Source organism: Mastigoproctus giganteus, chromosome 1, assembly GCF_048544385.1.
Source record: "Mastigoproctus giganteus isolate SK-2022 chromosome 1, ASM4854438v1, whole genome shotgun sequence".
Classification (NCBI taxonomy): domain Eukaryota; kingdom Metazoa; phylum Arthropoda; class Arachnida; order Uropygi; family Thelyphonidae; genus Mastigoproctus; species Mastigoproctus giganteus.
In genome coordinates, this window is record NC_143575.1 from 140,781,647 (window position 1) to 140,794,321 (window position 12,675).

Below are 12,675 nucleotides of genomic sequence, written 5' to 3' on the forward strand. Positions count from 1 at the left end.
TTGCATTAGCAATGCCTTCTTTTGTAGGAATGGACTGGTCTGTAACATTGGTGAAAGCTCTGTGAGGAACTGCTGATATAATATCATAGTCCACACATGTGATGATCAGTTTAAGTGTTTGCAAGGAAGTATGGGTTTGTTTTTGAGTTTTTTCTGACTTTGAATGTGTGGGGAGACATGCAGGTGCCAGTATTTTGACAACAGCCAATAAGGTTAAGTACTCCCACTCTTTGGTGTCATGAGTCTATCATGACTGGCTCAACAGTAGTTCAAGAACCAGCCAGAGGTTGCTACATATAGGATAGCCATGTGTGGTCAATGTTTCTTGTGAGTGTTGTTGTGCCTTGTCTTGTAAAATAGCAATGACTCAGCACAGTCGCCCAGCTAACTACCCAGTACAATGCAGGAATAGCAAGACTAATATCCACATGGACTATGCACCAGACATTATCTGATATAGGCTGTGGCAGTTGACAGCTATCATGGGTACTCATCGATCTGTGGAAATCTGTCGCCTGGTTCAATGAATCCTGTTTCTAACTCTATCATGCTGATGGGCATATCCACATTTGGAGAAAGAAGCATGAGGCCAAGACACCTGGATGCACTATTGGTGGTCACCAGTGTGGATGCGGTGGTGTTAGTGGAAGACTGTTTTCATGGCATGTTCTGGTCATCTGATAACTGTTAATCAATGGCTCTATGGAAACGTCAGCCTTTCTGTCATTGCTGACCAAGCCAGGTGCACCTCTTCATGATAACAATGCACTTAGGCAAATCTGGCATCTATCATCAAAACAATGTGCCATGCCACAGGGCCTGTCATGTTGCTGACTGGTTTCAGGAACGTGAAAATGAATTTTCCATCCTACCATGGCTGTCCAACTCAACCTATCTAAACTCATTTGAGGAAAGTTCGGCAATCTACTGGAAAAGGTCATTTGATGCTACAGCCATCCATCCACCTGACAATGTATGGGTATCACTGGACACATTGTGAAACACATGGTTAATATTACCACAGGACACCCTGCAATACCTTGTGGAGTCCATGCTGTGATGTGTACAGGCTGTATTATGGGCATAAGGTGGTCCCAGGGTATTGGATAGGTGTTACTAATACAAAGCCAACTCAGTGTATATACTTGTATTTTTACTGGAATATATACATTTGGTGCTTTCAACTTTTATTTTTGTAGGGTGATTTTGTTTCTATTTCTCTTTCTAGTTCTGTGTATTCTACATACAATGGTGTAACTATCATGCTGCAAAATCCTGGTGTGAATTTTCTGTCCAAAGGTGGTGGGGGGGGGATCCTTCCATTTAAAAGGTAGCCTAAAATACTTGCTGTGGGGTCCCTTTTAGATTTTTGTGGAGTCACAAAATTCGAGTTTTCTATCTTTGCATGAAAAGCCAGTATGTTACAAAATTAATTTTCTCTCATATTTTTCTAAATTTTTCAACACAGGATTTTTTCTTCCCCACTATGTTTGAGGCCCTGTACATGCCACATCTGCTACATCGCCATTTACTTAGAAAATACTGGTTAAACAAAATTGTTAAAAGCCAGCAATTGGAGGACTACTCAAAGTCTTAACCGTTATTGGAATTTCTGTCAGCAATCCTTTTAAAAAAATCCCCTCCCCCCACCAGTGTTGTATTGAGTATTTCCAAAGGGATCATATCTGAACAGGAGATACCTGCTTTGGTGCTAGTGGGGCAAATTCTATCAGTTAGCTTCACTCGCACTGAAAAATTATTTGCTATTAATTATTATTCTTGGCGCCTCCGTAGCCAGGTGGGCAGGAGCAGCAGTGCGTAGCACTCCTTCTTGATTAGACCGGGGTTCGAGCCCATGACCACCAAATATGAAGGATGCGGAAGGTCAGGGAATGACCACTGTATATCCTCAGAGCAATATGGCCTTAGTTGCTAATGCTCCTAAAAATCAAATAACAACAATTATTATTCCTGTCTCTCTCAGTTTCTTGTACACTGATGTATGACTGAATGACTGATGCTGAACTGTTAATGCCATCGGCATAGTATGGAAATCGAATATGGCTTGGTTTTTTTTTTTTGGGGTTTTTTTTTAGCATAAGTGTTTCTTTTGATATTTGAATATACTTAATTGTTTATTTTCAACTGTTTCAGCAAACACACCACTTTTCCTGTATCCATTCTTGCATACTGTGAGCAAAACAAGACCATTTGAGTATCTGAGGCTTACAAGCTTAGGGGTCATTGGAGCATTAGTAAAAGTAAGATTTATTAGTATTGCTAATTTTAAACAACTAGCATTAATGTTTGTGTGAAATGAGAGTATAATCCTTACGCAGTCATACGGAGTTAAATCGCCATTTAAATCTTATTCTAACCTGGTACTTTTCTTTAACCCATTCAATGCAAAAAAAAGAAAAAAAAAAAAATGCAGTGCAAATCTGCATACTATACCTGTAATACCATACCTATACATATTGATTGACAACCATCTTTTTACATTTGGTTGTTATTTATTTTTTTTATTTTTATTTTATTTTGATGAAAACCCCAAACATGAGAGGTATTAGAACCTTAGTATCGTGCTTGGGTTGGAGGTTGAGAAGACAAAAGAAGATATTTGTTGACATTAGACTTGAACTTCTGTAGACTGTAATTTTCCGGAAATATATATGAAGGAAGGTTGTTCCAGAATATGGTAGTTGAATGAATAAGTGAGGAAGATGAAAAGTTGGTTCTCTGAGTTTGCAGTTGGACAGTAAATGGATGTTGGTTGATGGTGGCATCAACACAAATAAGATTGTGTAACAAGTCTATGAATGACAACTAAGCATTTGCTACAAATAGCCTAGAATTCAATAGTATGCTGACAGAATCGAGAAGTTACTAATTCCGTGTGCCTTTACCCTTATGGCACTTAACTGCCATTTTATAGCACATAAGAATGACTGCCTGTGTGCATTATGGCATGCCACTTGGGTACTTTTTTTGAATGCTTATATGACTAACAGTACTTTGCTTGAAGTGCCATTTGATGATTACATGCATAAGTGGAAGCAAACATGTCAAACAGACTTCTCAAAGGTTACCATTGCTCTAGTTGCACATTTAACCACAGACAGCCAGCATGTACATATGCTTCAAAATCTTTTTTACTTCAGTGGCAGGCATTAGTTGAAATTGTTTGAATCTATCTTTCCTCTTAGCATTTCTTTCTAGATAGTGGTAAATTACCACCAAGTATTCCTCTAATTTCACAGGTGGTATGCAACTCCTTTTTCAACACAGTTAATAAGATTATAAGGACAGCATATTACGACCAAATACTCAATCTCCTGTTTTAATACCCTTGCTACTCTAGTTGTTTGGCATACTATAACAAGTTCATTATCAATACTAAGTGCCAGGCAGTTTTTTGAAGGAACCCTACATACTTTCAGGTTTGTAGAATTCAAAAATTGGCATTTTTTTAAAAAAATCTATCACCGTTTCTTCTTTCCCTATCTGTACAATTTCACCAACAATACCTGTTGTTTTTGTTCTTCCACCACTGTATTTTTTTAATTATCAGGAAACATCTTTTAAAACAATGCACTTGCACAATCAGAAAAACTCACAGCAAGGTAATAGTATTTGCTGTATAGGGCAAGGAAGCCATAGGATTTTGCTGCACTGGCAAAAAAAACCCAACCAAGTAGCATTAGTAAAGGCACATGATGCAAGAAAGCAAACTTATATAGCATCAGCCAAATAAAAAAAAAAAAAAAAAAAACCCTTCTCATTTCACCCATTTACTCACTCCAAATGTTTGTCTAGTTCTGCTTTGAATCTATTTAAGCTATCAACTTCTACGACAGATGGAAGTTTGTTCCAGCAATCTACCACCCGCTGGCAAAAGGCAAACGTCTGCACATCTATCCTACAACTGTCTTTCCTCAAGCCGACCGGGCTAGCCGAGTGGGTAAAGTACCTGCCTGGCAACCCAAAGGTTGCGGGTTCGATTCCCGCCTCAGGCTTGGATCAAAGTACTGCAAAAACCTTGGGAGGTGCAATATGGCCACAGAAGCCGATGCGCCAACAACTACCAAAATCAAATCAAATCAAATCTTTCCTCAATTTGAATTTATTAGTAAAGACACACGTTGCCTTTACTAATAAATTCAAAATCTTTTTTACTCAGGTGATTATTCTGAGGAAGAGGAAGAATCCCATCAGCATTGAGAGCACACTCAAACCATTCAAGGCCTTTTTACACCTCAATCAGATCACCTCGCAGGTGCCTAGTCTTTATTACTATAATTTGCAAAACTAAAGCCTTTCTTCATAAGAGCAATCTTTTGTTCCATTCACTAATCTTGTTGCCCTTCTCTGTACTCATTTCAGTAACTCTACAATGAGGCCTCCAGACCTATATACAGTAGTCAAGGTGTGGCCTGACCATTGCCTTATACAAGGGGATAATCACCTCCTTATCCCTGCTATAAAAATTCCTGTATATCATTGACAAGACACCATGAGCTACTTTTGCAGACCCTGCAAGAGTAGCCCTGCACTGCTTAGAAAACTTCATATCTGCCTGCACAATTACCGCCAGGTCCATTTCATTCTCTACCACTGTCACTGTAGTAACACACAGTTGATATGTTACTCTGGGGTTACTGCCTCACATATGCAGTACTTTACATTTGTCAATGTTACACTACAGTTCGCACCTCTCAGCCCATCTGCTCAACTTTTCTAGATCCTGTTGCAACAGCATAGTATCATTAGTGTCATTAACAACCCTGCCGACCTTCTTATTGTCTGCAAACTTGGACATTAATTATGATATACCATCATCAATATCATTAATAAATACAGAAAACAACAATGGACTGAACACTGGGGAATTCCACTAATGACATTGATCCATGAAGAGCAGTGTCCATTAATTACCACTCTGGCTTCTCCCGCTGAATCATCACTTTATCCATGGCGGCAATTTGCCTCCAATGCCACACTGCTCGAATTTTTCAGCCTTCCATGTGCAACTCTATCAAAAGCCTTTCTAAGATCCAAATATATGATATCAAAATTATTCTTTGCATCCATTTCCTTTGTGACCACATCATAGTATCCAATCAAATTGGTCAGACAAGACTTCCCATTAACAAACCTATGCTGTGTCAGAGCTATAACTGAAGTCTCATTTAGATGATCCTGCTGTGCTTCTTTAATCAGTGCCTCCATTAATTTCCCTGCAACAGAAGTTAAACTAACAGGTCTGTAATTACTTGTGTAGCCCTTTGATCCTCCTTTGTGAATTGGGGTCACATTTGCACATCTCCAGTCCATAGGTACCTCCTCTGAGTCAAAGGAAGCTCTCATGATTATGGCTAAGGGTTTGCTTACTTCCTTTGCTGTCTCCTTTAATATAATTGGATAGATCCCATCCACCCCAGGTAACTTTCTTATGTTTATCTTCAACAATTTCTCCTTCACTTTGCTGTCAGTTATTACAAAATCATCTAGCTCAATGCCAGAGTTTAATTCACCTCTGGCATCCCCCTCCCTGAATAAATCCTCATGTGTGAATGTAGATGCAAAATACTCATTTAGTTTGTTCGCTATCTGAGCAGGATCATCAATAGTTGAACCATCAATATCAAGTGCACCAATCTAATTCATCCTCTTCCTTCTAGAGTTTACATAAGTAAAGAAATCTTTACTATTTTTCTTTGTATCGTTTGCCAAAGATTTCTTGTAAACTGCCTTTGCCTGCCTAACCTCCTTTGTGACATTGTTACAGACCAGCTTATATCTATCAAAGGCTTCCATGTCACCTGTTAATTAATATGTAGTATCCCATGCATTTTTCTTCTCTGCCACATGTCTCATTAGTTCATCTGACATCCATTTAAGTTTAAACCTTGAACAATATTTCTTGGTATGAAAAGCCTAGTAGCTTTTAAGATTAATTCTTTGAATGCTTCCCATTTTGAATTTGCTGTTGTTAACATCATCAGTTGGTCACTGTATATAGAATTTAAATACTGTCTCAGAGCACCGTAGTCACCTTTATGAAAGCAAAAACACTTCCCTTTACCCTTGATGTTTGTTACATCTTTGAGTAAATCTCACTTCAGTACACAGTGATCACTGCCACCTAGTGGTTTCTTTATCTGCAGATTCTTAATGCGTGAAGAATCACTACTGATAATCAGATCAAGAGTATTACTCCCTCTAGTTGCCTCCCAAACATGTTGCTGTAGAAAACAGCAGCATGTAAATCCTATAAATCCACAAAAGCCTTGCTAGTGCGTGAGTGACCAACCCATAAATTCTAGTTGATATCTGGGAAATTAAAATCCCCCATTATAAGACAGTCTGATTTTCTGGCCCACTATTTCTCTGTACAGTTGTTTATTATACTCATTACAGTCATTAAGCCTATAACACACTCCTACTCTCAGTATTGCTTTCCCATTGTTTATGTCACACCAAACTGACTCGACACTGCTCTGTCCACCCATGTTGACTGGCTATACTTCCTTGGATTTTGTGTTTCTTAACTAATAGCATAATGTTTCCTATCCTGTCTATCCTTCCCGAACACCTTGTACTGTCTAAATTCCATTTCTGCATTCCTTATATCTGTGTGACACCATGTCTCCTATATCCCAACAATATCTGCCTTGGATGTCTTAACCAGCACTTCAAATTCATCAAATTTATTTACTATACTCCTAGCATTAGCGTACACGCAAGTATACATGCACCTGTTCCTAGCTACCCTAACACAACCCATGTATTTACTTGTTCTGCAATGACTCCCAGCAGTCTCTGAAATCCCCTGCTCCTTGTTTTCCAGGCTGTTGCTCATTACAATAGAAGCAGTGCAAGAATTATTTTCACCTCTGCCAGCAGCTACTGTTAATCTATTAGTCACTGTATCCCCCCCCCCCAAGCTAGCAGTTTTCAGACCCACCTAACACTGCCTCAATCGCATCAGTGATACGTTGCTCTGGGGTTACTGTTTCCCATATGCAGCACTTTACATTTGTCGATGTTAAACCTCATTTGCCACCTCTCAGCCCATCTGTTCAACCTTTCCAGATCCTGTTGCAGCAGCATAGCGTCAGTATTGTCCTTAACGACCCTGCCAACCTTTGTATCATCTGCAAACTTGGACATTAAACTTGATATCCCATCATCAATATCATTCATAAACACTGAAAACAACAACGGACCCAACACTGAACCTTGAGGAACTCCACTAATAACATTAGTCCACGTTGAGCAGTGTCCATTGATTACCACTCTCTGTCTTCTGCCACTCAACCATCCCCTTATCCATAGCAGCAATTTGCCTCCAATGCCACACTGCTCCAATTTGTGCAGCAGTCTTCCATGTGCAACAGTATCAAAAGCCTTTCTAAGATCCAAATATATAATATCAAAGTTATTCCCTGCATCCAGTTCTTTTGTGACTACATCATAGTATCCAATCAAATTGGTCAGGCAAGACCTGCCCTTAACAAAACCATGCTGCGTCTGAGCTATAACTGAATTCTTGTCTAGATGATCCTGCAGTGCTTCTTTAACCAGTGCCTCCATTAATTTACCTGGAACAGAAGTTAAACTAACAGGTTTATAATTACTTGTGTCAGCCTTTGATCCTCCTTTGTGAATTGGGGTTACATTTGCACATCTCCAGTCTATGGGTACCTCCCCTGAGTCCAAAGAAGCTCTCATAATTATGGCTAGGGGTTTGCATACTTCCTTTGCTGCCTCCTTTAATATAACTGGATAGATCCCATCCACCCCAGGTGCCTTTTTTATGTTTATCCTCAACAATCTCTCCTCCACTTTCCTCTCAGTTATTACAAAATCATCCAGCTCACTGACAATGTTTACTTTACCTACATCATTCTCCTTCCTGAATAACTCCTCATACGTGAATGTAGATGCAAAATATTCGTTTAGATTGTTAGCCACCTGAGCAGGATCCTCAACTGTTGAACCATCAATATCCAGTGGACCAATCTGATTCATCCCTTTCCTTTTCGAGTTCAAGTATGTAAAGAACTCTTTTCTGTTTTTCTTTGCATCCTTTGCCAAGGATTTTTCATAGTCTGCCTTTGCCTGCCTAATCTCCTTTGTGACTTGGTTACAGACCAACTTATATCCATCATAGGCTTCCATGTCACCCATTAATTTGTATGTATCCCATGCATTTTTCTTCTCTGCCACATGTCTCATTAGTTCATCTGACAACCATTTAGGCCTAAACCTTGAACAATATTTCTTAGTTGGTATGTAAAGCCTGGTAGCCTCGAAGATTAGTTCCTTGAATGCTTCCCATTTTGAGTTTGCTGTTGGTAACATCATCAGTTGGTCCCACTGTATAGAATTTAAATACTGTCTCAGACCATCATAGTCGCCTTTACGAAAACAAAAACCCTTCCCTTTACCTCTGATGGTAGTTACCTCCTTGAGTAAATCCCACTTCAACACACTGTGATCACTGCCACCTAGTGGTTCATTTATCTGCAGGTTCTTAATGCATGAAGAATCACTACTGATAATCAGATCAAGAGTATTGCTCCCTCTTGTTGCCTCACGAACATGCTGATGTAGAAAACAATCATCCAATAAATCCACAAAAGCCTTGCTAGTGTGCGAGTGACCAACCCACAAATTCCAGTCAATATCTGGGAAATTAAAGTCCCCCATTATAAGACTCTCTGATTTACTGGCCCACTCTATTTCCCTGTACAAAATCTTATTATACCCATCAGAGTCATTAGGCCTATAGCACACTCCTACTCTCAATTTTGATTTCCCTATGCTTATGTCACACCAAACTGACTCGACGCTGCCCTGTCCATCGATGTCGACTGGCTTCACTTCCTTGGACTTTATGTGTTTCTTAATTAATAGCATAACCCCTCCTCCCCTCCTGTCCTGTCTATCCTTTCTATACACATTGTATTCCCCAAATTCCAGTTCCGCATTACTTATATCTGTGTGACACCACGTCTCTGATATCCCAACAATATCTGCCTTTGATGTTTTGAGCAATACCTCAGATTCATCAAATTTATTTACCAAACTCCTAGCATTGGTGTACACGCAGGTATACATGCACCTGTTTCTATTCTTAGCTACCCTAACACAACCCATGTGTTTACCTGTACCGCAATGACTACCAGCAGTCTCTGAAATATCCTGCATTTTGTTTTTCAGACTTCTGCTCATTTCAATAGAAGCAGTGCAAGAATCACTTCCACCTCTGCCACTGGCTACTGTTAATCTATTAGTCCTTGTATCCCCCCCAACTAGCAGTTTTCCGACCCACCTAACACTGCCTCGACAGCATCAGCAAAAATTCTTGCACCCTTTCTATTTAAGTGTATCCTATCCCTGTAGAAGCAATCTCTCCTGTTAACAAGTACAGTCCAGGCTGAAAAAAATTCTACCCCTTGAGCCTTGCACAATCCCTCCAGGGCCGAATTGATCGACAAGGCTCTCATCATATACTCCCTCCTATCGTGTCTGGGCAGAATTGCAGACACTTTCAAGTTCAACCCTAATTCACGGCTTTTTTTCAACAGTGACCTGTACTTGCTAAGTAATTGATGTTCAATCAAATAAAAAAAAAAAAAAAAAAACAATCAAAATATTTTCAGTCAGTAATCGGATTTCTTTTACTTCACTTTGTCATTTTCATTTTGCTTACGGTAAAGAAACAGAAGACCCCTCACCTTCATTGCATAATCTTCGTTGTTATGGGCCTTGTATGATTTAAATTTGTGCTGCCTTTAATTGATTTTATTTTAGTAGAGAATGAATTTGCCACTTTCAACCTCATAGCCTTAAATATAACTTTCATATGAACTTCAGCTTTTCACTGCCAGTACTTGGGATTTAAGCTTTTTTGGTCCAAGCTTCTTGTGAAAAAATTTAGTTCACAGAAATGACCAGACATATCCAAAGGCAACTACACATTCCTGTAATAAAACTAATAAAAATTTTTGTTCCCATTTTACTTCAGTTTTGGCAAAAACTGCAACAACAGATTAAGGCACACAATTTGAATATTGCTAAAAAAAGTTTCATTTTTCTTTCCTCTAAGAAAAACACATTATCTTTTTTGTAATTCTGAAGAGAATGCTTCTGTTTTTTCTCTCAAGCTAAAAAGAACCCTTCTTCCATGTTCCATTGCTATCAACAGATATCAAAACTACTTTTTAAATTTTTACAAACTTTGTGGACATTATAAAACAATCGCCTATGCTCCTACACAAATATTGGCAACCACTTTGTTCTCACATAAACAAATGGTAAGTCAGAGCTATGACAGAGACTTTCATTCCAAAAAATTTGCCATTTTAAAGTAACCTAAATCATTCAATTTATGACATAAATCAACAATTCTGGATTTTAAAAATGTATTAGCAGCTGAGCTTTTCTTAACTTAATCATCTTGTACAGAGCTCTTTATTTTGATCTTTAAAGTTATACATATCATTTTTGCATATTCTTTTTCAGACTGATGAACAGGAGGTAATAAACTTTCTCTTAACAACAGAAATCATCCCACTTTGTCTTCGAATAATGGAATCTGGAAGTGAGCTGTCAAAAACAGTAAGTATTTCAATACAAAAAGATGCTACAGTTAACCCCTGATTTATGCGCCCCCGATTTACACAGATTCGCTTTCGGTTTTTTCCTGCCTGTGTTTGTTATATGTTGTATCACTGTCTATAAGTAGTTTGCTGATCAGCAAACTAATGTTTGCATAACAAACCCAGCCCACTCATCCATTTTTGCATGGCCTGTTTACCCAAGTGTTTGGGCTGTACATTGTGCAACCATCACTGTGTGCTTCTGCTTGCCAGCTCCTTCATGCAGTGGTAATTTATAGTATCTTGAGTGCCCTCCAAGGCGATTATTCTGAGCAAGAGGAAGAATCCCATCACCATTGAGCATGCTCAAAGCATTCGATGCTTTATACACCTCAATCAGATCACCTTGCAGGTGTCTGGTCTCCAGACACTGTAATTTGCAAAACTTAGGCCTTTCTTCATAACAGAAACACTTGGTTCCATTCACTAATCTTGTTGCCCGTCACTGTACTTGTTCTGACAGCTCTACATCCTTCTTAAAATGAGGCCTCCAGACCTGTATACAGTACTCAAGGTGTGACCTAACCATTGCCTTATACAAGGGTATAATCACCTCCTTATCCTTGCTAGAAAAATTCCTGTATATCGTCGACAAGACACCATGAGCTACTCTTGCAGACCGTCTGCACTGCTCAGAAAATTTCATATCGCCCAGGTCCTTTTCATTCTCTACCACTGTCAGTGTAGTACCACACAGTTGATACGTTACTCTGGGGTTACTGATTCCCATATGCAGTACTTTACATTTGTCAATGTTAAACTTCATTTGCCATCTCTCAGCCCATCTACTCAACTTTTCTAGATCCTGTTGCAGCAGCAGTGTACTGTCATTAGTATCCTTAACAACCCTGCCAACCTTTGTATCATCTGCAAACTTGGAAAGTAAGCCTGATATACCATCATTAATATCATTTATAAATACAGAAAACAACAATGGATCCAACACTGAACCCCGAGGGTTAGTACTCCACTACTACCATTATTCCACGAAGAGCAGTGTCCATTGATTACTGCCCTTTGTCTTCTCCCACTCAACCTTCCCTTTATCCATATCAGCAATTTGCCTCCAATGGCACACTGCTCCAATTTGTGCAGCAGTCTTCCATGTGCTACAGTATCAAAAGCCTTTCTAAGGTCCAAATATATGATATCAGAGTTTATTCCCTGCATCTAGTTTCTTTGTGACCACATCATAGTATCCAATCAAATTGGTCAGACAAGACTTTTCCCCTTAACAAAACCATGTTGTGTCTGAGCTGGGTCAAAAAATATTGGTTGACAGGAGACAGAGGGCCCACCCACAACTTATAAGGCTATCATTTAATTTTTATAAGAAATAAATAAAATTTTCAAAAAATATATAACTGGAAAAAAGTAAAATTGAAATTTTTGTGAAATAAATGTATATTTTTTAGTAATTATATTGTACATATTACTGGCAGTATACAGTAGATACTAAATGTAAATACAGATTGTTATAATTTATAACAATCTATATTTGTTATTGCATTATAATGTTCTTGCTGTGAACCAAATGTTCTTGTCTGTTCTTTCAACTTTGTTGTAGCTAAATCTACTAAAATCCATGTAGTAAACATACCTAAACATTCAATTATACACATTGAATTTTTAAATTATTATTTTTTTAAATTTTAAATAAATGGTGGATATTTTTAAATAGTTTGCTTGTACTGAACATTTTACACATTAACAGGTAGTTCAAAAGCATATTTCATACAATCCACTATATTTAAGAGCAATCGTTTGAATTCACTAGATGATTGTGCAAATCTGTCAATAATTCCTTCTGCATCCAATTCATCTAACAATTCCTTTTCAGTCGATGGCAACGTATGATTCCAAGTTCTCCTCAGACAGTGAATTTTTTAGCCTTGTCTTTATGATCTTTAGCTTTGAAAATGTCCTCTCACGTTGGACTTGAGTAACTGATAGTGTGCAGATGACCTTTATAAAGTTCATAAAGGTTATGCCTTGTCATGAAGTC

At 38.4% G+C, this 12,675-nt stretch overlaps 1 protein-coding gene across 1 annotated transcript in view; it reads left to right on the forward strand.

Moving 5' to 3' along the window:
* The window catches only part of Rcd-1 (Required for cell differentiation 1), a 137,890-nt gene that overhangs the window by 57,403 nt on the left and 67,812 nt on the right, over positions 1–12,675 (forward strand). Inside the window, exons 5-6 of the mRNA XM_090382407.1 lie at positions 2,155–2,261; positions 10,534–10,629. Of these exons, the coding sequence (XP_090238533.1) occupies positions 2,155–2,261; positions 10,534–10,629 (203 nt within the window). The remainder of the gene's footprint in view (positions 1–2,154; positions 2,262–10,533; positions 10,630–12,675) is intronic.